This window comes from Nerophis ophidion, linkage group LG22, assembly GCF_033978795.1.
Source record: "Nerophis ophidion isolate RoL-2023_Sa linkage group LG22, RoL_Noph_v1.0, whole genome shotgun sequence".
Classification (NCBI taxonomy): domain Eukaryota; kingdom Metazoa; phylum Chordata; class Actinopteri; order Syngnathiformes; family Syngnathidae; genus Nerophis; species Nerophis ophidion.
The window spans coordinates 6904965-6932464 of NC_084632.1; the positions used below are offsets into that span (position 1 = coordinate 6904965).

Consider the following 27500-nt stretch of genomic DNA (forward strand, 5'->3'; position numbering starts at 1 on the left):
TAGTTCCTAAAACAACAATAAGTAGTAAAAGACTTGATAGTTCCTAAAACAAAAACAGGTAGTAAAAGACGTAATAGTTCTTAAAACAACAACAGGTAGTAAAAGACGTGATCGTTCCTAAAACAACAACAGGTAGTAAAAGACGTGATAGTTCCTAAAACATCAACGGGTAGTAAAATATGTGATAGTTCCCAAAACAACAACAGGTAGTAAAAGACGTGATAGTTCCTAAAACAACAACAGGTAGTAAAAGACCTGATCGCTCCTAAAACAACAACAGGTAGTAAAAGACGTGATCGTTCCTAAAACAACAACAAGTAGTAAAAGACGTGATAGTTCCTAAAACAACAACAGGTAGTAAAATATGTGATAGTTCCTAAAACGACAACAAGTAGTAAAAGACGTGATAGTTCCTAAAACAACAATAAGTAGTAAAAGACGTGATAGTTCCTAAAACAACAACAGGTAGTAAAAGACGTAATAGTTCTTAAAACAACAACAGGTAGTAAAAGAAGTGATCGTTCCTAAAACAACAACAGGTAGTAAAAGACGTGATAGTTCCTAAAACAACAACAGGTAGTAAAAGACGTGATAGTTCCTAAAACAACATCAACGGGTAGTAAAATATGTGATAGTTCCTAAAACAACAACAAGTAGTAAAAGACGTGATGGTTCTTAAAACAACAACAGATAGTAAAAGACGTGATATTTCCTAAAACAACAACAGGTAGTAAAAAACGTGATTGTTCCTAAAACAACAACAGGTAGTAAAAGACGTGATCGTTCCTAAAACAACAACAGGTAGTAAAACACGTGATCGTTCCTAAAACAACAACAGGTAGTAAAAGACGTGATAGTTCCTAAAACAACAACAGGTAGTAAAAGACGTGATAGTTCATAAAACAACAACAACAGGTTGTAAAATCTGTCATCGTTCCTAAAACAACAACAGGTAGTAAAAGACGTGATAGTTCCTAAACCAACAACAAGTAGTAAAAGACGTGATAGTTCCTAAAACAACAACAGGTAGTAAAAGACGTGATCGTTCCTAAAACAACAACAGGTAGTAAAGGACGTCATAGACACACAATTATCTTGTATATGATGCTAGCATATTAGCATCAAAAGGAGTCGAGACCCGGCAATGTCACTTCCTTACCTCTCGTTCTTCTCTCTGGAGACCAGACGGGACTTCTCCAGGAGATACTTCTCCACCACAGCCCTGCAAGAGACAGAGAATTCAAAAGGTTGCAGGGATGTGACGAGAAGAAGAAAAAGATCAACAACACCCGTCAGTCACTTCACTCTAAAAGCAGGCGTGTGCAAAGTGTGGCGTGTTCTAAAAGTGTTTTCTTTGACGAAAAGGGCATAAATCAAACAAACAAAAACATCAAAAAATTTAAACGTATGTATATATATATATATATTTTTTTTGTTAAATGTATAAACTAATTGATAAAATTTCAGGCTCCAGTTTCCTCACATCAAATATTCCAACTTTTGGGGTAAAATACTGCAGTTTTGTGTGAAAATGTATATTTATTTTTATTTTTTTAAATGGATAAAAATATTAATTACATTTTCCAACTCTTGGGGTAAAACATTGCAGTTTTGTGTGTTTGTCAGATAAAAAAACTATGTTTTCTTTAACAAAAAGAGCATAAAACAAACAAACAAAAACACCCCAAAATTAAAACATATACTTATTTTTTTTTTTTTAATGTATAAAAATATTAATTACATTTTCCAACTTTCAGGGTAAAATATTGCAGTTTCGTGTGTTTGCCAGATAAAAAAACAACAATGTTTTCTTTGACAAAAAGAGCATAAAACAAAAAAACAAAAATATAAAAAAATTAAAACAATATTTAATTTTTTTTTTAAATGTATAAAAATATTAATTAAATTTCAGGTTCCAGTTACGTCACATCAAATATTCCAACTTTCGGGGTGAAATATTGCAGTTTTGTGTGTTTGTCAGATAAAAAAACAACAATGTTTTCTTTGACAAAAAGAGCATAAAACAAAAAAACAAAAATATAAAAAAATTAAAACAATATTTAATTTTTTTTTTAAATGTATAAAAATATTAATTAAATTTCAGGTTCCAGTTACGTCACATCAAATATTCCAACTTTCGGGGTGAAATATTGCAGTTTTGTGTGTTTGTCAGATAAAAAAAACCAATGTTTTCCTTGACAAAAGGGCATAAAACAAACAAACAAACACTAAAACGTCTATTTATTTATTTATTTTTTAAGTATAAAAATAATAATTAATTTTCAGGCTCCAGTTACGTCACATCAAATATTACAACTTTAGGGCCAGATTTAAAAAAAAAAAAATGTTTTTTTTTTACAAAAAGGGCGTAAAACAAACAAACAAAAACATCAAAAAATTAAAACGTATATATATATATATATATATATATATTTTTTTTTTTAAATGTATAAAAATATTAATTAAATTTCAGGATCCAGTTACGTCAAATCAAATATTCCAACTTTCAGGATAAAATATTGAAGTTTTGTGTGTTTGCCAGATTAAAAAAACTATGTATTATTTGACAAAAAGGGCATAAAACAAACAAAAACATAAAAAAATCGAAATGTATATTTAATTTTTTTTTTAAAATGTATACAAATATTAATTCAATTTCAGGATCCAGTTACGTCACATCAAATATTCCAACTTTCGGGGTGAAATATTGCAGTTTTGTGTGTGTGTCAGATAAAAAAACAATGTTTTCCTTGACAAAAGGGCATAAAACAAACAAACAAAAACTAAAACGTTTATTTATTTATTTATTTTTTAAGTATAAAAATAATAATTAATTTTCAGGCTCCAGTTATGTCACATCAAATATTCCAATTTTAGGGCCAGATTTAAAAAAAAAAAAATGTTTTGTTTGACAAAAACGGCATAAAACAAACAAACAAAAACATCAAAAAATTAAAACGTGTATATATATATATATATATATATATTTTTTTTAAATGTATAAAAATATCAATTAAATTTCAGGATCCAGTTATGTCACATCAAATATTCCAACTTTCAGGATAAAATATTAAAGTGTTGTGTGTTTGCAAGATAAAAAAAATACAATGTTTTATTTGACAAAAAGTGCATAAAACAAACAAAACATAAAAAAATCAAAATGTATGTTTAATTTTTTTTTAAATGTATAAAAATATGAATTACATTTCAGGCTCCAGTTACGTCACATCAAATATTCCAATTTTAGGGCCAGATTTAAAAAACAAAAAATGTTTTCTTTGACAAAAACTGCATAAAAAAACTAACAAAAACATCAAAAAATCAAAACGTATATATATATATATATTTATTTTTATTTTTTTAAATGTATAAAAATATTAATTACATTTCAGGATCCAGTTACGTCACATCAAATATTCCAACTTTCGGGATAAAATATTGAAGTTTTGTGTGTTTGCCAGATTAAAAAAACAATGTTTTATTTGACAAAAAGGGCATAAAACAAACAAAAACATAAAACAATCTAAATGTATATATATATATATTTTTTAAATGTATAAAAATATTAATTCAATTTCAGGATCCAGTTACGTCACATCAAATATTCCAACTTTCAGGATAAAATATTAAAGTGTTGTGTGTTTGCCAGATTAAAAAAACAACGTTTTATTTTACAAAAAGGGCATAAAACAAACAAAAACATAAAAAAATCGAAATGTATATTTAATTTTTTTTTTAAATGTATAAAAATATTAATTACATTTCAGGTTCCAGTTACGTCACATCAAATATTCCAACTTTCGGGGTCAAATATTGCAGTTTCGTGTGTTTGACAGATAAAAAAAACAATGTTTTCTTTGACAAAAAGATCATAAAACAAAAAAAAGAAAACATCAAAAAATTTAAACAATATTTAATGTTTTTTTAAATGTATAAAAATATTAATTAAATTTCAGGATCCAGTTTCCTCACATCAAATATTCCAACTTTCGGGGTCAAATATTGAAGTTTTGTGTGTTTGACAGATAAAAAAAACAATGTTTTCTTTGACAAAAAGATCATAAAACAAAAAAAGAAAACATCAAAAAATTTAAACAATATTTAATGTTTTTTTAAATGTATAAAAATGTTAATTATATTTCAGGTTCCAGTTACGTCACATCAAATATTCCAACTTTCGGGGTCAAATATTGAAGTTTCGTGTGTTTGACAGATAAAAAAAACAATGTTTTCTTTGACAAAAAGATCATAAAACAAAAAAAAGAAAACATCAAAAAATTTAAACAATATTTAATGTTTTTTTAAATGTATAAAAATATTAATTAAATTTCAGGATCCAGTTTCCTCACATCAAATATTCCAACTTTCGGGGTGAAATATTGAAGTTTTGTGTGTTTGTCAGATAAAAAAAACAATGTTTTCCTTGACAAAAGGGCATAAAACAAACAAACAAAAACTAAAACGTATATATATATATATTTTTTTTAAAGTATAAAAATAATGATAAATTTCCAGGCTCCAGTTACGTCACATCAAATATTCCAACTTTAGGGCCAGATTTAAAACAAAAAAATGTTTTCTTTGACAAAAAGGGCATAAAACAAACAAAAACATAAAAAAATCGAAATGTATATTTAATTTTTTTTTTAAATGTATAAAAATATTAATTACATTTCAGGTTCCAGTTACGTCACATCAAATATTCCAACTTTCGGGGTCAAATATTGCAGTTTCGTGTGTTTGACAGATAAAAAAAACAATGTTTTCTTTCCCAAAAAGGGCATAAAACAAAGAAAAACATAAAGACATTAAAACATATATTTAAAAAAAGTATTAAAAAAATGTATAAAAATATTAGTTAAAACTATATATAATTTTATGACTTTTTTTTACCTTTATTTTTTGAGGTGGGCCCAACCAGTTAAAAAAGAAATACATCTAAATATTGTATTGATTTTGAAAATGAAAAATATTAAAATGTCCCCCACATGTTTTTTGTTTTTTTTAGTGTGCAGCCCTCAGTGGAAAATGTCACTCCTACTCTAAAGGTCACAAACTGTGTGAAAGTGTGTGTGTGTGTGTGTGTGTGTGTGTGTGTGTGTGTGTGTGTGTGTGTGTGTGTGTGTGTGTGTGTGTAGTTCCAGAGTGACAGTTGATAGTCTGAGAGGATTCTTCCTTGCTGATTGGACGACAGCAGCAGTTCTATGACGCCTGCGTAAAAATGGATGTTGCAGACTTTTGGTGTCCGGGTGCATGGATTGAAGAGCAACACAAAGAGTTAGAGAGCGCTCGCTCTTAAAAAAACCCACAGCGGACAGTTATTAGACATCTTTACAGCGCCGGAAACCTACATTTATCTTTCTACACCCGCCATGTTTCAGTGGAACGTGCGAGTCCGAGCAAAGACGTGTGTGGAAACGTGATATATCCCTGCAGTGGACGGGTTAGCGGCCGCAAATCTCTCCGTTTTTTAACGAGGCGTAGCGAGTGTATGTTTGCACATGCCTCACAACACCATCCCTGCATGATGTACTTTCTACATAGAGCGGGCCGATACGGCTGAAAACTGTATCTTGATGTAGGCTGCAAAACAAACGTTTTGGACACAACTTCTCAATCACAACCAACTCCATTGATACACCAAGACATTCCACTAATCAACCCTGATAAGGCACACCTGGGAAGTGAGTAGGTATGGTGTTCTTGGGATGCAATTCAGTATTCTTCTTCCTCCAAACACGACCAGTTGAGTTTATACCAAAATGGATACATGGATGATACAGCAGAGGATTGGGAGAATGTCATGTGGTCAGATGAAACCAAAATAGAACTTTTTGGGTATAAACTCAACTCGTTGTGTTTGGAGGAAGAAGAATACTGAGTTGCATCTCAAGAACACCACACCTACTGTGAAGCATGGGGGTGGAAACATCATGCTTTGGGGCTGTTTTTCTGCTAAGAGGACAGGAAAACTGATCTGTGTTAAGGAAAGAATGAATGGGGGACACTACGCCGACAGGGAATCAAATCCTGCAGTGCCAGACGTGTCCCCCTGCTTAAGTCAGTGCATGTCTGAAGTTTGCCAGAGAGCACATGGATGATACAGCAGAGGATTGGGAGAATGTCATGTGGTCAGATGAAAACAAAATAGAACTTTTTGCTATAAACTCAACTGGTCGTGTTTGGAGGAAGAAGAATACTGAGTTGCATCCCAAGAACACCATACCTACTGTGAAGCATGGGGGTGGAAACATCATGCTTTGGGGCTGTTTTTCTGCTAAGGGGACTGGACGATTGATCCGCGTTAAAGGGGAACATTATCACCAGACCTATGTAAGTGTCAATATATACCTTGATGGTGCAGAAAAAAGACCATCTATTTTTTTAACCGATTTCCGAATTCTAAATGGGTGAATTTTGGCAAATTAAACGCCTTTCTGTTTATCGCTCTGGAGGCGATGACGTCAGAATGTGACGTCGCTGAGGTAATTCGGCCGCCATTTTCATTTTCAACACATTGTAAACATTGGGTCTCAGCTAATCGATGCTAACAGGCTACGCTAATTGATGCTAACATGCTATTTACCGGCGGTGCTAAAGCAGACATGGCACAGAGATGTATGGATAACCTGCAGATGCATTTGCAACGATAAAGTCAACGAATTCACAAAGGTGAGTTTTGTTGATGTTGACTGCCAGCTAATGGATGCTAACATGCTACGCTAATCGACGCTAACATGCTATTTACCGGCGGTGCTAAAGCAGACATGGAACAGAGATGTATGGATAACCTGCAGATGCATTTGCAACGATAGTCAACGAAATCACAAAGGTGAGTTTTGTTGATGTTGACTGCCAGCTAATCGATGCTAACATGCTACGCTAATCGACGCTAACATGCTATTTACCGGCGGTGCTAAAGCAGACATGGAACAGAGATGTATGGATAACCTGTAGATGCATTTGCAACTATATTACGTTTCCTTCCACCCACATTTAATGCGAAACAAACACTTACCAATCGACGGATTTAAGTTGTTCCAGTGTCAAAAGATGTGAAAGTTCTGATCGTTTGGTCCGCACATTTTACCGGCGATGCTAACGCAGCTATTCGGCCATGCTATGGCTATGAATAGCGTCAATAGCTTCAGTTTCTTCTTCAATATTTTCATACTCCAACCATCTGTTTCAATACATGCGTAATCTGTTGAATCGCTTAAGTCGCTGAAATCCGAGTTTGAATCCAAGCTAATGTCACTATATCTTGCTGTGCTATTCCCATTGTTTGTTTACATTGGCAGCACTGTGTGACGTCACAGGGAAATGGATAGTGGTTTCGAAGATAGCGAAAATAAGGCACTTTAAAGCTTTATTTAGGGATATTCCGAGACCGGTAAAATTTTGAAAACTACTACTACAAAAAATACAACAAGCCACTGGGAACTGATTTTTATTGTTTTTAACCCTTTTGAAATTGTGATAATGTTCCCCTTTAAGGAAAGAATGAATGGGGCCATGTATCGTGAGATTTTGAGCCAAAACCTCCTTCCATCAGTGAGAGCTTTGAATGGTTGACCAAATTCTTATTTTCCACCATAATTTACAAATAAATTCTTTAAAATTCCTACAATGTGAATTCCTGGATTTTTTCCCACATTCTGTCTCTCACAGTTGAAGTGTACCTATGATGAAAATTACAGACCTCTGTCATCATTTTAAGTGGGAGAACTTGCACAATCGCTGGCTGACTAAATACTTTTTCTCCCCACTGTATATCATTTCTATGTTTTTATTTATGAAACATACGTTTTTGTTAACAGATTAAAGGCCTACTGAAAGCCACTACTAGCGACCACGCAGTCTGATAGTTTATATATCAATGATGAAATATTAACATTGCAACACATGCCAATACGGCCTTTTTAGTTGACTAAATTACAATTTTAAATTTCCCGCGGAGTTTCTTGTTTGAAAACATCACGGAATGATGACGCGTGTTTGTGACGTTATTGGTTTGATTGGACATATTAGCCCAGCACCACACACGGCTAAAAGTCGTCTCTTTTCATCGCATAAATACACAGTATTTTGGACATCTTTGTTGCTGAATCTTTTGCAATTTGTTCAATTAATAATGGAGACATCAAAGAAGAATGCTGTTGGTGGAAAGCGGTGGATTGCAGCTGCCTTTAGCACCGAAACACAGCCGGTGTTACTTTGTTTATTGTGATGCTTTAACAAACATGTTTCTCTACCACATGTCAACCAGCAAGTTTTTGGATGAGAAAATTGTGATATTAAGTCGGCTCTTACTGGAGACTTCAGCGGATTATGAGACTTCCTCCTGCAGCTCAAAAAGGCAGCTGTGATCTTGGCTCCTCGGCTTCTCTGAGAGACACTAGCCTTTACCGCAGCCATCCAACCTTCAGGTATGACTTTACAATCTCATTAAAACACTATTAGGGACGGTGTGGCGCAGTGGAAGAGTGGCCGTGCACAACCCGAGGGTCCCTGGTTCAAATCCCACCTAGTACCAACTTCGTCACATCCGTTGTGTCTTGAGCAAGACACTTCACCCTTGCTCCTGATGGGTGCTGGTTGGCGCCTTGCATGGCAGCTCCCTCCATCAGTGTGTGAATGTGTGTGTGAATGGGTAAATGTGGAAGTAGTGTCAAAGCGCTTTGAGTACCTTGAAGGTAGAAAAGCGCTATACAAGTACAACCCATTTATTAAAACAACAAGCAGATAAAGGATTTTCCAGAATTATTCTAGTAAATTTGTTTCATTACATCTGAAACGCCGCCTGGAGCCGTCGCTTTTTCTCTTTTTTTTTTGCGAGTACTTCACTCTAAACGTCCTCATCCACGAATCTTTCATCCTCGCTCAAATGATGACGTCTCGGGTTGGAGGGGACATGTTAGCCCAGCACCACACACGGCTAGAGACATCAAAGAAGAATGCTGTTGGTGGAAAGCGGTGGATTGCAGCTGCCTTTAGCACCGAAACACAGTCGGTGTTTCTTTGTTGTGAAGCTTTAACACAGAGCGGTCAAGCGAACATGTTTCTCTACGTCAACCAGCAAGTTTTTGGATGGGAAAATTGTGATATTAAGTCGGCTCTTACCGGAGACTTCAGCGGATTATGCAACTTTCTCCTGCAGCTCAAAAAGGCAGCTGTGATCTTGGCTCCTCGGCTTCTCTCAGAGACACTGGCGTTCACCGCAGCCATCCGACTTTCAGGTATGACTTTACAATCTCACTAAAACACTATTAAAACAATAAGCAGATAAGGGATCTTCCAGAATTATCCTAGTAAATGTGTCTAATTACATTATTTTTTTTTTCTAGTACTTCACTCTAAACATCGTCATCCACAAATATTTCATCGTCACTCAAATTAATGGGGAAATCGTCGCTTTCTCGGTCCGAATCGCTCTCGCTGCTGGTGGCCATGATTATAAACAATGTTCAGATGTGAGGAGCTCCACAACCCGTGACGTCACGCGCACATCGTCTGCTACTTCCGGTACAGGCAAGGCTTTTTTATTAGCGACCAAAAGTTGCGAACTTTATCGTCGATGTTCTCTACTAAATTCTTTCAGCAAAAATATGGCAATATCGTGAAATGACGACGTGATGGGCACCCCTGCATTAAACAACGTAACAAAGTTTTCCAAAATAAATCAACTCAAGTTATGGAAAAAAATGCCAACACGGCACTGCCATATTTATTATTGAAGTCACAAAGTTTCTTGCGGAGTTTGCATACAAAGATGATGTTGCGGGTCATTTTGACCCAGACGCTTTAATGTGGGTATATAGCCAAAATAAACAAGTCTCTTTGATGTACTTTTTACTTTGATGTACAATTGTTTGTATTTTGATTGCCTCTGAGACCCAGAGCCAGGTGTGTGAAAAGAGGGAACTTTCTCAAACTTGTCCTTGTCACTGTTCTCATGTCATCTCTTTGACAAACTCACCAAAAATTAGCTCCAGAAGGATGACATCTGAGGAAACAAGGACAAGTGTGAGAAAGTTCCCTCTCTTCACACACCTGGCTCTGGGTCTCAGAGACAATCAAAATACAAACAATTGTACATAAAAGTAAAAAGTACATCAAGGAGACGTGTTTATTTTTGGATCTGAACAGCTATTTACTCACATTAAAGCGCCTGGGTCAAAATGACTCGCAACATCATCTTTTTATACAAACTCTGCACAAACATTCCACTACACAACAAAGTGTCCAGATTTACACACCAGTTCATGACCCTAGATGAGGAAAAGTCACCAGATTTCAGCAAGAAAACGAAAGGATAACCAGTACTTTGATCAACGCAAAAACTGAAATGGGTCAAATTGACCCTTAACATAATACAATTGGAATAAAAAATGTATTGTATGTCACTTTTCTAAATGTTTATATAACCTAAAATGAAATTGTTATTGGTTTAACCTATTTTCTTGACTGTTTTGAGTGTATTTACACAGTACGGGTCAAAACGACCCGCAACATAATCAATGTGATTTTTCCCCAACATAATCCAATTATTCTTTGTTTAATGTATTCTAAGATTTCCCTGTCAAAATAAAGCCAATAATTACGTTTTTTTTGTGGTCCCTTTTTATTTTGAAAAGTATCGAGATACATTTCGGTGCTGGCACCAAAATATTGGTATCAGGGACCAACCACCCTACTCCCTCGTGTGGGAGTGACGAGACAAAAAGCTATGACTGGTTCTTCTTTAGATGAGGAAGTGACGTGGGGGGGGGGGGGCAGACTTTAATGGAGCTCCTAAATGGAGTCGGAAGGCAGAGAAAAAGGAAGTCACACACACACACACACACACACACACACACGCACACACACACACACACACACACGCACGGCAAGGAGGAGGAAGCACATGACCATGCAAAGAGGAAGTAATGGCACTAAAAGAAGTAAGTCGGTGATGTAAAAGTCAAATTCCAGGATGAGGCCTAACAAAAGAAGTGATTATGTGGTGGTACTCACCCTCTCACCACTCCCGTCTCAAGGTAATTGACTTGGATGAATTTACCAAAACGACTGGAGTTGTTGTTGTGGGCGGTCTTGGCGTTTCCGAAGGCCTGGCGGGGGGGGAGAGAAAAGATGGAGGGAATGAAATGTCACACTGACTTTCTGCTTTCAAAAAAAGTCATTGTTCATCATTTTGAGAGCAAAACCAGAAGTTGGACGTGTGCCCGAGGAAGAATGCCTTTGAGCAAGACAGCTTTGCAATCAAATCTGGTGACATGATATCATCAAGACACCCCAGAAAGCCTGTATCGCACACATCTGGGCTTTAAACCAGTGGTCCCCAACCTTTTTGTATCCGCGGACAAGTCAACGCTTAATAATTTGTCTCGCGGCCCGGGTGGGGGGGAGAACCCTTTTTTTTCCCTTTTTTTTAAAAATGTTTTCTATGTCATGAAAAAGGGACTTTTTTGTCATGAATAAGGGAGGTTTTTGTTGTTGGTGCACTAATTGTAAGTGTATATTGTTTTTTTTATGTTGATTTAATAAAAAAATATTCCTTGGTAAATTCACTGTAGAGTTATTGAGTCTGTTTAGATCATGGGTGTCAAACTCAAATACAGAGTGGGCCAAAATTGAAAACATGAACAAAGCCGTGGGCCAAGGTTGAACAAATTAACCTTTTATTAGGGACCCAAACAAGTTTTGCATTGAATATTGAACAAGCAAGGCTTATATAACTTTAGAGTGACATGCAAAACCCAGTTTGAAATAATAATAATAATAATTGAAAAATAGCAATTGCACATCAAATAAAATTGAAATAAAAATTGAATGCCTCTTTTCTATTTGCAGCCCTCTGAGATAAATATATATTTAAAAAAAAAAATTCCACAGGCTAACAATAAATTTGCAAATAAAATAATAATAAATTAATCAAACATTCAAGCATTGAACTGGCAAGAGAAAGTGCATTAATAAAACGTTAATTATTGCTTGAGGGGGAGTGTATATTGTAGTGTCCCGGAGGAGTTAGTGCTGCAAGGGATTCTGGGTATTTGTTCTGTTGTGTTACAGTGCGGATGTTCTTCCGAAATGTGTTTGTTATTCTTGTTTGGTGTGGGTTCACAGTGTGGCACTTATTTGTAACAGTGTTAACATTGTTTATACGACCACCCTCAGTGTGACCTGTATGGCTGATGAACAGGTATGCCTTGCATTCACTTGTGTGCGTGTGTGTGTGTAAAAGCCGCACATATTATGTGACTGGGTTGGCACGCTATTTCTATGTAGGAAAAACGGACGTGACGACAGGTTGTAGAGGACGCTAAAGGCAGTGCCGTTAAGGTGGAAATCGGGTGAAATTCGGGAGAATGGTTGCCACGTGAGGTTTTCGGGAGGGGCACTGAAATTTGTGAGTCCGGTAAATTGGGAGGGTTGGCAAGTATGAGTATTAGCAGTGAATGCGGCGGGCCAGCTCTATTGTTAATTTCATCATGCCTCAAGGACCAAATGAAATTACACGGCCGGCCAAATTTGGCCCGTGGGCCAGGCTTTGACACCCATGGTTTAGATGATTGGAGAGCTAGCTTGCGCAGCTAGTGGGTCGATGACCGTGACTTCTGTTTTGTTTGCTCCGCCGTTTTCATTCTGTCATTCTTGTTTGGTGTGGGCTCCCAGTGTGGCGCATATTAGTAACAGTGTTAAAGTTGTTCATACTGAGGGCACCCTCAGTGTGACCTGTATGGCTGGTAAACAAGTATGCCTTGCAATCGTTTGCAAGGCATCGCCTTCATAGGATGCCCTTATTAATGTTGGTCGAGGGAAATCCTGTAAACATTCGTGAGGATAGTTAATCTGGCATTCGGTAGTCTCTCGGAATATTCGGGAGGGTTTTGAATGTGATGCCGTCAAGCGGCAGTCATATAAAACTCGCAGGCCCCACTATCGTTACATTTTCATATTAAAGTGCGGGCCGTGTGTCTGAGACCACTGGTTTATACATCAATTAATCAATCAATGTTTACTTATATAGCCCTAGATCACTAATGTCTCAACGGGCTGCACAAACCACTACGACATCCTCGGTAGGCCCACATAAGTGCAAGGAAAACTCACACCCAGTGGGACGTCGGTGACAATGATGACTAAGAACCTTGGAGAGGACGAAAACAATGCATGGCACAAAGTAAATAAAGCTATTTGATTTTAAATTTCAAAAGAGTTTTCATGCACCCGGGGATAGGTTGATTGGCAACACTAAATGGTCCCTAGTGTGTGAATGTTGTCTGTCTATGTGTTGGCGACTTGTCCAGGGTGTACCCCGCCTTCCGCCCGATTGTAGCTGAGATAGGCGCCAGCGCCCCCCGCGACCCCACAATGGAGTAAGCGGTAGGAAATGGATGGATGGATGGGTCAAAATGTCTCTTTGACTGGCAAAGGTTGCCGACACCTGATGTAAACAAACTACGGTGAGTTCAAGGACCGCCAAAATTAGTAGGACAAAACGGCGCTCACCAAATACTCGAATCAATGAAGCATGTTTGCTTTATAACAACTAAGATGGTTCGTGTTTGTCCTCCAGAAAAAATATTTAAACAAAAAATATGTCTTTTTTTTCCCCCCACCATCCATCCATCCATCCATCATCTTCCGCTTATCCGAGGTCGGGTCGCGGGGGCAACAGCCTAAGCAGGGAAGCCCAGACTTCCCTCTCCCCAGCCACTTCGTCTAGCTCTTCCCGGGGGATCCCGAGGCGTTCCCAGGCCAGCCGGGAGACATAGTCTTCCCAACGTGTCCTGGGTCTTCCCCCGTGGCCTCCTACCGGTTGGACGTGCCCTAAACACCTCCCTAGGGAGGCGTTCGGGTGGCATCCTGACCAGATGCCCGAACCACCTCATCTGGCTCCTCTCCATGTGGAGGAGCAGCGGCTTTACTTTGAGTTCCTCCCGGATGGCAGAGCTTCTCACCCTATCTCTAAGGGAGAGACCCAAACTCATTTGGGCCGCTTGTACCCGTGATCTTATCCTTTCGGTCATGACCCAAAGCTCATGACCATAGGTGAGGATGGGAACGTAGATCGACCGGTAAATTTAGAGCTTTGCCTTCCGGCTCAGCTCCTTCTTCACCACAACGGATCGGTACAACGTCCGCATTACTGAAGACGCCGCACCGATCCGCCTGTCGATCTCACGATCCACTCTTCCCCCACTCGTGAACAAGACTCCTAGGTACTTGAACTCCTCCACTTGGGGCAGGGTCTCCTCCCCAACCCGGAGATGGCATTCCACCCTTTTCCGGGCGAGAACCATGGACTCGGACTTGGAGGTGCTGATTCTCATTCCGGTCGCTTCACACTCGGCTGCGAACCGATCCAGCGAGAGCTGAAGATCCCGGTCAGATCCCCCTCATCTTTTTCCATTTTCATATATTGTTAAAAAAAGCTTCAGAGAGCCACTAGGGCGGCGCTAAAGAGCCGACCCTCGGACTACACCATTTCTTTGAGAGCGATCCAAACCAGCGGCCCTATCCTCTCTGGCATTAACATAATGATGCACATGTTCACATGGTTACACACACACACACATACACACACACACACACACACACACACACACACACACACACACACACACACACACACACACACACACGTAGAACAAAAGGCCGCCGCAGGGGAAGTGGGTTCTGTGCATGTTAAATAGGAAGCACATTGTGAATGTGTTACAGTGGTGTCTTACTGGGAATCCATAGTGTCAACTGGTGACCCACTTCTTGCAACACACTTGCGGTCAATTCATTTCTTACATCACGCATCAAAAAGTGACACGTTTTGTGTGAAGAGTCGCGCCTCGTGTTCATTTATTGTGGGAATGTCCGAGAATAAAAGAGTTGTGGTTGACAACAACAAAAGAAGCAATTGCGTTCCTTGATATAAAAATCCCAATGATGCTGCAAAACTGGATAAGTAATGAATAATTCCACTTATAATCACAGTGTTAAAAATAACGCTCAATATATAAAACATTCTCGCGCTTTTTTTATGTTGAAGAAGTTGCGTTAATGGTAAGAAGTTGTTTATTTACTATTGGTTAGTGTGGGGCTTCAGACCACCAAGCACTGACGTGAGAGCCTGTTTCAGGGTTTCAATAAGTCTCTCAGTTGCTTTCCAGCAATTGTATTTTTCTCTTTCGTTCTCGCTCGCGCTCTAGCTCCAGCTCCAGCTCCAATCCTGTCTCTCCTCCTGGCTGATGCTTACAGTATAACAGAGCGACGTGTGATTAGATAACAAGGGCCCAGGTGGGCCGTCTACACACCTGGGGCGGCATAGCTCGGCCGTGCCAGCAACTTATCGTATCGGTTGGGGACGTCTCTACGCTGCTGATCCGCTTGAGATGCTTTCCTGTGGACGGGACTCTCGCTGCGGTCTTGGATCCGCTTGAACTGAACTCTCGCGGCTGTGTTGGAGCCACTATGGATTGAACTTTCACAGTATCATGTTAGACCCGCTCGACATCCATTGCTTTCGGTCCCCTAGAGAGGGGGGGGTTGCCCACATCTGAGGTCCTCTCCAAGGTTTCTCATAGTCAGCATTGTCACTGGCGTCCCACTGGATGTGAATTCTCCCTGCCCACTGGGTGTGAGTTTTCCTTGCCCTTTTGTGGGTTCTTCCGAGGATGTTGTAGTCGTAATGATTTGTGCAGTCCTTTGAGACATTTGTGATTTGGGGCTATATAAATAAACATTGATTGATTGATTGATGCATTGATTGAACTTGAGGGTTGCAGGTTCGATTCCCGCTTCCGTCATCCTAGTCACTGCCGTTGTGTCCTTGGGCAAGACACTTTACCCACCTGCTCCCAGTGCCACCCACACTGGTTTAAATGTAACTTAGATATTGGGTGTCACTATGTAAAAGCGCTTTGAGTCACTAGAGAAAAGCGCTATATAAATATAATTCACTTCACTTATTCTTGGGGATCTCCATCAATTTAATAGTGAAGTGAATTAAGTGAATTATATTTATATAGCGCTTTTCTCTATCGACTCAAAGCGCTTTACATAGTGAAACCCAATATCTAAGTTACATTTAAACCAGTGTGGGTGGCACTGGGAGCAGGTGAGTAAAGTGTCTTGCCCAAGGACACAACGGCAGTGACCAGGATGGCGGAAGCGGGAATCGAACCAGCAACCCTCAAGTTGCTGGCACGGCCGCTCTACCAACCGAGCTATGCCGCCCCAGTAACGTGTCAACAAAGCGTAAAAATGCATTTCTTTCAATATGCATAATTACAAAAAGGGTAATATTTTAAAAAATGGGTAGATGTTGATAGTCCGAGACCTTCTGACTGCTTTACACAAGCAAGGGAGATTATATCTGTAAAAAAAATGGCATTTAGTTTACAAACCCCGTTTCCATATGAGTTGGGAAATTGTGTTAGATGTAAATATAAACGGAATACAACGATTTGCAAATCCTTTTCAACTCATATTCAATTGAAGGCACTACAAAGACAACATATCCATCTTCTTCCGCTTATCCGAGGTCAGGTCGCGGGGGCAGCAGCCTAAGCAGATAAGCCCAGACTTCCTTCTCCTCAGCCACTTGGTCCAGCTCCTCCCGGGGGATACCAAGGCATTCCCAGGCCAGTCGGGAGACATCGTCTTCCCAACGTGTCCTGGGTCTTCCCTGTGGCCTCCTACTGGTTGGAGGCGTTCGGGTGGCATCCTGACCAGATGCCCGAACCACCTCATCTGGCTCCTCTCCATGTGAAGGAGCAGTGGCTTTACTTTGAGTTCCTCCCGGATGGCAGAGCTTCTCACCCTATCTCTAAGGGAGAGACCCAAACTCATTTGGGCCGCTTGTACCCGTGATCTTGTCCTTTCGGTCAAGACCCAAAGCTCATGACCATAGGTGAGGATGGGAACGTAGATCGACCGGTAAATTGAGAGCTTTGCCTTCCGGCTCAGCTCCTTCTTCACCACGACGGATCGGTACAACGTCCGCATTACTGAAGACGCTGCACCGATCCGCCTGTCGATCTCACGATCCACTCTTCCCTCACTCCTGAACAAGACTCCTAGGTACTTGAACTCCTCCACTTGGGGCAAGATGAGGAAACTCGTTTCGGCCGCTTGTACCCATGATCTTATCCTTTCGGTCATAACCCAAGGCTCATGACCATAGGTGAGGATGTGAACGTAGATCGACCGGAAAATTGAGAGCTTTGCCTTCCGGCTCAGCTCCTTCTTCACCACGACGGATCGATACAGCATCCGCATTACTGAAGACGCCGCACCGATCCGCCTGTCGATCTCACGATCAGCTCTTCCCTCACTCCTGAACAAGACTCCTAGGTACTTGATTGAACTCCTCCACTTGGGCCAAGATGAGGAAACTCGTTTTGGCCGCTTGTACCCATGATCTTGTCCTTTCAGTCAAAACCCAAAGCTCATGACCATAGGTGAGGATGTGAACGTAGATCGACCGGTAAATTGAGAGCTTTGCCTTCCGGCTCAGCTCCTTCTTCACCACAACGGATCGATACAGCGCCCGCATTACTGAAGACGCCGCACAGATCCGCCTGTCGATCTCACCATCACTCCTGAACAAGACTCCTAGGTACTTGAACTCCTCCACTTGGGGCAAGATGAGGAAATTCGTTTTGGCCGCTTGTACCCGTGATCTTGTCCTTTCGGTCAAAACCCAAAGCTCATGACCATAGGTGAGGATGGGAACGTAGATCGACCGGTAAATTGAGAGCTTTGCCTTCCGGCTCAGCTCCTTCTTCACCACGACGGATCGATACAGGGTCCGCATTACTGAAGACGCCGCACCGATCCGCCTGTCCATCTAACGATCCACTCGTGAACAAGACTACTAGGTACTTGAACTCCTCCACTTGGGGCAAGATGAGGAAACTCGTTTTGGCCGCTTGTACCCATGATCTTGTCCTTTCAGTCATGACCCAAAGCTCATGACCATAGGTGAGGATGGGAACGTAGATCGACCGGAAAATTGAGAGCTTTGCCTTCCGGCTCAGCTCCTTCTTCACCACGACGGATCGGTACAACGTCCGCATTACTGAAGACGCCGCACCGATCCGCCTGTCGATCTCACGATCCACTCGTGAACAAGACTCCCAGGTACTTGAACTCCTCCACTAGGGGCAGGGTCTCCTCCCCAAGTAGATGGCAGTCCACCCTTTTCCGGGCGGGAACCATGGACTCGGACTTGGAGGTGCATCTGTACAGCGGAGCCTCTATTTACAAACTTAACTGGTTCTTGAACAGGGTCCGTAAAGCGAAAAGTTTGTGCAGTGAAGCAAATTTCAATAAAAATGTAAATAAGAATAATGGAATATGCAAATAAAAAAAAAAAATGAATCGATTTAGAATGGGGATGAACAAGAATCAGATGCAGTTTTTGGTGCATCGGTTTGCATCAAGTTTTTTCACATCAGAATTGTGATTCTTGTTCATCCCGATTCTAAATCGATTCATAATTTTCCCAAAAATTATTTAAATATATTATTATTAATTCTTTTTAAGAATAAATTTTTTTAAAAGACGTTTTAGGCCTTTTTCATGCAACCAGAAAGAACTTTTCTGACATGAAAAGAATCGATCGCATTTCTTCGGTGCCCAAAGTTTCACACTCCTAGTCCACTGTATTTTTTTTGGCTATTTAAAAAAAAATGACATGCCCATACCCTCCATCCATCCATTTTCTACCGCTTATTCCCTTTCGGGGTCGCGGGGGGCGCTGGCGCCTATCTCAGCTACAATCGGGCGGAAGGCGGGGTACACCCTGGACAAGTCGCTACCTCATCGCAGGGCCAACACAGATAGACAGACAACATTCACACTCACATTCACACACTAGGGCCAATTTAGTGTTGCCAATCAACCTATCCCCAGGTGCATGTCTTTGGAGGTGGGAGGAAGCCGGAGTACCCGGAGGGAACCCACGCATTCACGGGGAGAACATGCAAACTCCACACAGAAAGATCCAGAGCCTTGATTTGAACCCAGGACTGCAGGAGCTTCGTATTGTGAGGCAGACGCACTAACCCCTCTGCCACCGTGAAGCCGACATGCCCATACGTCATGGCCAATTATGCAGATTAGACAATATCTCCCTGGCTTTTAAAGGCCTACTGAAATGAGATTTTCTTATTTAAACGGGGATAGCAGGTCCATTCTATGTGTCATACTTGATCATTTGGCGATATTGCCATATTTTTGCTGAAAGGATTTAGTAGAGAACATCGACGATAAAGTTCGCAACTTTTGGTCGCTAATAAAAAAAGCCTTGCCTGTACCGGAAGTAGCAGACGACGTGAGCGTGACATCACGGGTTGTGGAGCTCCTCACATGTTCACATTGTCTATAATCATGGCCACCAGCAGGAAGAGCGATTCGGACCGAGAAAGCGACGATTTCCCCATTAATTTGAGCGAGGATGAAAGATTCGTAGATGAGGAAAGTGAGAGTGAAGGACTAGAAAAACCAAAACACAAACAAAACTAGACGGCAGAGCGATTCAGATGTTATTAGACGAATTTATAATTCTGGAAAATCCCTTATCTGCTTATTGTGTTACTAGTGTTTTAGCGAGATTATATGGTCAACCTGAAGGTCGGAGAGGTGAAGTGAATTATATTTATATGGCGCTTTTCTCAAGTGACTCAAAGCGCTTTACATAGTGACACCCAATATCTAAGTTACATTTAAACCAGTGTGGGTGGCACTGGGAGCAGGTGGTTAAAGTGTCTTGCCTAAGGACACAACGGCAGTGACTAGGATGGCACAAGCGGGAATCGAACCTGCAACCCTCAAGTTGCTGGCACGGCCACTCTACCAACCGAGCTATGCCACGGGTGTGGTGACTGCCAGTGTCTCGGAGGGAAGCCACGTTTCTCGACGAGGCGATCCCTCCTCCACGTTGGAAGCATCCGACGGTTGGGGGCGGCCGGTGGGAGGAGGCAAGAGTGTCCGCAGCTGCCTCTTTGATAGGTGCAGGAGGAACAAAGCAAGCTCTCCGCTCATGTCTACGGTAAGAGCAGACTTATTACCACCATTTTCTCACCGAAACCTGCCGGTTGACACGTGGTAGGGAACCATGTTCTCTTGACCGCTCTGTCCCATAGTAAAGATTCACCGTCATCTTTCGGGAATGTAAACAATGAAACACTGGCTGTGTTTGTGTTGCTAAAGGCGGCCGCAATACACCGCTCTCCACCTACATCTTTCTTCTTTGACGTCTCCATTATTAATTGAACAAATTGCAACAGATTCAGCAACACAGTTGTCCAGAATACTGTGGAATTATGCGATGACAAGAGACGATTTATAGCTGTGAACGGTGCTGGACCAAAATGTCCTCTACAATGCGAGACGTCACGCCCACACGTCATCATACCTCGACGTTTTAGCATGATTCTTCCGCGCGAAATTTAAAATTGCAATTTAATAAATTAAACCGGCCGTATTGGCATGTGTTGCAATGTTAATATTTCATCATTGATATATAAACTATCAGACTGCGTGGTCGGTAGTAGTGGGTTTCAGTAGGCCTTTAAAGGGGAACATTATCACAATTTCAAAAGGGTTAAAAACAATAAAAATCAGTTCCCAGTGGCTTGTTGTATTTTTGGAAGTTTTTTTCAAAATTTTACCGGTCTCGGAATATCCCTAAATAAAGCTTTAAAGTGCCTTATTTTCGCTCTCTGCAAAGACACTGTCCATTTCCCTGTGACGTCACACAGTGCTGCCAATGTAAACAAACAATGGGAATACCACAGCAAGATATAGCGACATCAGCTCGGATTCAAACTCGGATTTCAGCGACTTAAGCGATTCAACAGATTACGCATGTATTGAAACAGATGGTTGGAGTATGAAAATATTGAAGAAGAAACTAAAGCTATTGAGCGAAAAGCTATTGACGCTATTCATAGCCATAGCATGGCCGAATAGCTGCGTTAGCATCGCCGGTAAAATGTGCGGACCAAACGATCAGGACTTTCGCATCTTTTGACACTGGAGCAACTTAAATCTGTCGATTGGTAAGTGTTTTTTTTCGCATTAAATGTGGGTGGCAGGAAACGTAATATAGTTGCAAATGCATCTACAGGTTATCCATACATCTCTGTGCCATGTCTGCTTTAGCACCGCCGGTAAATAGCATGTTAGCATCGATTAGCATAGCATGTTAGCATCGATTAGCTGGCAGTCAACATCAACAAAACTCACCTTTGTGATTTCGTTGACTATCGTCGCAAATACATCTGCAGGTTATCCATACATCTCTGTGCCATGTCTGCTTTAGCACCGCCGGTAAATAGCATGTTAGCATCGATTAGCTGGCAGTCAACATCAACAAAACTCACCTTTGTGATTTCGTTGACTATCGTTGCAAATGCATCTGCAGGTTATCCATACATCTCTGTGCCATGTCTGTCTTAGCATCGCCGGTAAAATGTGGAGACATTCTGGCACATTCAATGGGGGTCTGGCGGCAGATTTCTTGCCAGTGGTGCAACTTGAATCCCTCCCTGTTAGTGTTGTTACACCCTCCGACAACACACCCACGAGGCATGATGTCTCCAAGGCTCCAAAAAATAGTAAAAAAAAATGGAAAATAACAGAGCTGAGACCCTGTGTTTGTAATGTGTTGAAAATGAAAATGGCGGGTGTGTTACCTCGGCGACGTCACGTTCTGACGTCATTGCTAAAAGACCGATAAACAGAAAAGCGTTTAATTCGCCAAAATTCACCCATTTAGAGTTCGGAAATCGGTTAAAAAAAATAGATGGTCTTTTTTCTGCACCATCAAGGTATATATTGACGCTTACATATATGTCTGGTGATAATGTTCCCCTTTAATTATTTTTCTGCACACTCTATTTTCAAAAAAAGGTACGCCTTATCGTGTGTATATTGCCTTTAAGGTCCACAAAGAGTCTTTTGTGTCTCTAAAGTTGCCGTTCCGATCGACCCGCTCCAATGACCTCGCGGCCGGGTGCATCGAACCCTGGGAAAGAGGGGAGGGCTCCACGCCGCGCGGTGAATACTAAACATGTCAACAGCCGTGGTCCGACGTGTGAGGAGGGGAGCAGGTATGAGGAAGTCATTTGACACGTTGTCAAAGCCAAGAGACATGCAGTCGTTGCAAAGAGATGATTAGACCGCAGGAAGAGGAGTGTGTCAGCAGACAAAAGGTGAGGGGAGTCGGAGACGTGCATGTCCTCGGTTTGCATGACGTCTTTCTTTGGCAAGCATGTCACTCGGTTGCCAGATACTCAGTACATTTCCACTTGAGGGGAGCCAAAGCTCGCAGAATTAATTCTCACGTCTCACAACTCAAACTTAGGGGAGTTCCAGGTATTTGTTCAAATGGGTTGCTTCTTCAAGAGAACACCGTTCTACACTTCCAAGCTTCGTGTGTGTGAAAAAATCAAAGGTGTTTATTTCCGTCCCGTTAGACATTGTCTCATGTCTGGGTACGTCCTGCCGAGCGAGACCGTGCGGCCCGGCTCGAGTTAAACAGTTCCGCCGGTGCTGCCAAGGTTCTGACACTCACACCTCTCCACAGGCCGGGTCGACTCACAAAGACAACTGTCTCCGATTCCCACGTTGACAAAACCAGCCGCCGGCTCTCATGCCAAATCCCGGCTTGTTCGCTTTTAAGCCTGATTTGAATTGACCGAGTCTTCCAAGTGCAGCGTGGTATGTAAACACATGATCTCTCTAAGCAGTCATAGATAAAAGGCTACAGGGTTTAGGAACTTTGGAACCAGGAATTACCGTAGCTTCCGGTATATAAATGGCGCCCCCCAAATTCTAGAAGGAAAAAAAAACATTTGTCCATATATCAGCCACACTGGACTATTAATCGCAGATATATACATCGTGAAATTAATTATTTACACAGAAATATTCTTTACATAATTGTTTCCAAACAGTGTCTGTAACACGGCAGTAAAACGGCTGATCAAACAAAACAGAAGTCATTGCCATGGACCCACCAACTAGCTCTCCAATCAGCGAAACCGACTCAAACAATACAAGAAGAATAATACTAATAAAGACACTGATAAACGTGTTAGCATATTAGCTCATGCCAGGAAGAATAATACAAACAAAGACACTGGTTACCTCATGCCAACGACGCTAGATTCATTACATTACGATAAGAGTGGACAAATATGCACGAGAACACTCCGACAGACATCACACCTGGGATGGTTTAGGAAGTAAGAAATGTTTTAGTTATATTGTAAAACCTAAAACAGACATGTTTCCTCTATTTTACTCCATTAAAACATGAAGTAAATGAACCTATGTAGTGACGCTTGTTTGCTTTAAGCCTGATTTGAATTGATGGAGTCTTCAAGTGTAAACACATGGTCTCTCAAAGCAGTCATCGAGAAAAGGCTTCAGGGTTTAGGAACTTTAGAACCAGGAATTACCGTAGCTTCCGGTATATAAATGGCGCCCCCCCAAATTCTAGAAGGAAAAAAAAAAAATGTGTCCATATATAAGCCACACTGGACTATTAATCACAGATATATACATCGTGAAATTAGTTATTTACACAGAAATATTCTTTACATAATTGTTTCCAAACGGTGTCTGTAACACGGCAGTAAAACGGCTGATCAAACAAAACAGAAGTCATTAGCATGGACCCACCAACTACCTCTCCAATCGGCGAAACCGACTCAAACAATACAAGAAGAATAATACTAACAAAGACACTGGTAAACATGTTAGCATATTAGCTCATGCCAACGACGCTAGATTCATTACATTACGATAACGCGTACAAATATGCATGAAAACACTCCGTTGGATCTCACACCTGGGACTGTTTTGGAAGTAAAAAAATGTTTTAGTTGTATTGTAAAACCTAAGAACGTTGCTTGGAGTGATGAAGAATCCTTTCGAACAAACACGCTACGGACAGTTATATTCTACTCCACTTTACTCCATTAAAACGAAGTAAATGAACCCATTTTTTGCTTTAAGCCTGATTTGAATTGACCGAGTCTTCCAAGTGGAAACACATGGTCTCTCAAAGCAGTCATAGAGAAAAGGCTTCAGGGTTTAGCAAGTCGGAACCAGGAATTACCGTAGCTTCCGGTATATAAATCCCGCCCCACAAATTCTAGAAGGAAAAAAAAACATTTGTCCATATATCAGCCACACTGGACTATTAAATGCAGATATATACATTGTGAAATTAGTTATTTCCAAAGAAATATTCTTTACATAATTGTTTCCAAACCGTGTCTGTAACACGGCAGTAAAACGGCTGATCAAACAAAACAGAAGTCATTAGCATGGACCCACCAACTAGCTCTCCAATCAGCGAAACCGACTCAAACAATACAAGAAGAATAATACTAACAAAGACACTGGGTAAACGTGTTAGCATATTAGCTCATGCCAACGACGCTATATTAATTACATTACGATAGCGCGTACAAATATGCATGAAAACACTCCGTTGGATCTCACACCTGGGACTGTTTTGGAAGTAAAAAATGTTTTAGTTGTATCGTAAAACCTAAGAACATTGCTTGGAGTGATGAAGAATCCTTTCGAACAAACACGCTACGGACAGTTATATTCTACTCCACTTTACTCCATTAAAACGAAGTAAATGAACCCATTTTTTGCTTTAAGCCTGATTTGAATTGACCGAGTCTTCCAAGTGCAGCGTGGTATGTAAACACATGATCTCTCTAAGCAGTCATAGAGAAAAGGCTTCAGGGTTTAGCAACGTCGGAACCAGGAATTACCGTAGCTTCCGGTATATAAATCGTGCCAACCAAATTTTAGAAGAAAAAAAACATTTGTCCATATAGAAGCCACACTGGACTATAAGTCGCAGATATAAACATTGTGAAATTAGTTATTTACACAGAAATATTCTTTGTTTCCAAACAGTGTCTGTAACACGGCAGTAAAACGGCTGATCAAACAAAACAGAAGTCATTGTCATGGACCCACCAACTAGCTCTCCAATCAGCGAAACCGACTCAAACAATACACAAAGAATAATACTAATAAAGACACTGGTAAATGTGTTAGCATATTAGCTCATGCCAATCATTACATTACGACATACTTGCCAACCTTGAGACCTCCGATTTCGGGAGGTGGGGGGCGTGGTCGGGGGAGGGGCGGATGCGTGGTTGGGGGCATGGTCGGGGGCGTGGTTAAGAGGGGAGGAGTATATTTACATCTACAATTCACCATCTCGAGTATTTCATATATATTTCATATATGTCCTGCAGTCTTGGGTTCAATCCCAGGCTCGGGATCTTTCTGTGTGGAGTTTGCATGTTCTCCCTGTGAATGCGTGGGTTCCCTCCGGGTACTCCGGCTTCCTCCCACCTCCAAAGACATGCACCTGGGGATAGGTTGATTGGCAACACTAAATTGGCCCTAGTGTGTGAATGTTGTCTGTCTATCTGTGTTGGCCCTGCGATGAGGTGGCGACTTGTCCAGGGTGTACCCGGCCTTCTGCCCGATTGTAGCTGAGATAGGCGCTAGCGACCCCCGCGACCCCTAAAGGGAATAAGCGGTAGTAAATGGATGGATGGATATATATATATAAATATATATGTATATATATGTAAAAAATACTTGACTTTCAGTGAATTCTAGCTATATATATTTATTTTATTATATATATATAAATAAAATAAATAGTTGAATTTCAGTCAGCACCTATCAAATACACAGTAATAAAAACACAGTTCTACTAAAAGTACTGTGCTTGCTGGTTATTAAAAAAAACAACAACAACACTTACCTTTCACTATTTGAGTAACCTTTGTTCTGCCATTTGCGTACTGGCGAGAGTCGACACTTGCCGTCAGGTGCGCAACATCACGTAAATCGTTGGCCAATCAAAAAGCAACCCCATAACGCTATAGCCAACATTCACCAGGAGATGGCGACAGACTACATAGAATCACTCTATTACAGACAGCGTCGCCATGGCTGTGACTTCCTCGTTTTTCTGCTTCATCTCCCTTTGTGTGTGCAGTTTTTTATTAAAATCCGTAGATGCTGTAATGTGATTGGGCAGGCAAGCTGTTTATATCGTGGGAAAGCGGACGTGAAAACAGGCTGTCCCCACTCAGGTCCGCATGGAGCTGGAGGGGGCGTGGCCTCTAGCTCCGCTGAATTTCGGGAGATTTTCGGGAGAAAATTTCTTCCGGGAGGTTTTCGGGAGAGGCACTGATTTTCGGGAGTCTCCCGGAAAATCCGGGAGGGTTGACAAGTATGCATTACGATAGTGCGTACAAATATGCATGAAAACACTCGGTTGGATCTCACACCTGGGACGGTTTTGGAAGTAAAAAATATTTTAGTTATACTGTAAAACCTAAGAACGTTGCTTGGAGTGATGAAGAATCCTTCCGAACAAACACGCTACGGGCAGTTATATTCTACTCCACTTTACTCCATTAAAACTTGAAGTAAATGAACCCATTGTTTGCTTTAAGCCTGATTTGATTTGACCGAGTCTTCCAAGTGTAGAACGGTAGGTAAACACATGATCTCTCTAAGCAGTCATAGGGGAAATGCTTCAGGGTTTAGCAACGTCGGAACCAGGAATTACCGTCGTTTTTGGTACATTAGCTGCACCCACCAAATTTTAGAAGGAAAAACAAAACATTTATCCATATATAAGCCACACTGGACTATAAGTCGCAGATATATATGTTGTAAAAGTAGTTATTTACACAGAAATATTCTTTACAAAATAGTTTCCAAATGGTGTCTGTAACGGGGCAGTAAAACGGCTGATCAAACAAAACAGAAGTTATCGTCATGGATCCACTAGCTGCGGAAGCTATCTCTCCAATCAGCTAAACAGACTCAATAAACGATACAAAAAGAATAATACAAACAAAGACATTGGAAAATGTGTTAGCATGCCAACGGCGCTAGATTCATAACATTAAGATAGCGTGTACAAATATGCGTGAGAACACCCCGACAGACATCACACCTGGTACGATTTAGGAAGTAAGAAATGTTTTAGTTATATTGTAAAACCTAAAAATGTTGCTTGGAGTGATGAAGAATCCTTTTGAGCAGACACCTTACGGATGGTTTTAATCCTACTATAGATTTTAAAATAAAATAGTTTCCATATATAAGCCGCACTGGACTATAAGTCGCAGAGGAATACTTTTTGAAATGAGTTATTTACACAGAAATGTTTTGTCAATGTATATTCACCTTCCTTAATTGTTTACGGTGCCTGTAACACGGCAGTAAAACGGCTGATCAAACAAAACAGAAGTCATGGTCATGGACCCACTAGCTGCGCAAGTTAGCTCTCCAATCAGCCAAACTCAATCAATCTGCCGTGACGTGGTGAATTTACAAAAATTGAAACTATACAAGAAGATTAATACCTACAAAGACGCTGGTAAACGTGTTAGCATATTAGCAACACCAGATTCACT

The 27500-nt window shown here is 40.6% G+C and overlaps 1 protein-coding gene across 12 annotated transcripts in view; it reads right to left on the minus strand.

Moving 5' to 3' along the window:
* Nucleotides 1-27500, minus strand: part of si:zfos-588f8.1 — a 254175-nt gene that overhangs the window by 96589 nt on the left and 130086 nt on the right. For all 12 annotated transcript variants that reach the window (XM_061883142.1, XM_061883143.1, XM_061883139.1 and 9 more), the window contains 2 exons: nt 11017-11111; nt 1160-1222 (listed from right to left, as the gene is read on the minus strand). In XM_061883142.1, the coding sequence (XP_061739126.1) occupies nt 1160-1222; nt 11017-11111 (158 nt within the window). The remainder of the gene's footprint in view (nt 1-1159; nt 1223-11016; nt 11112-27500) is intronic.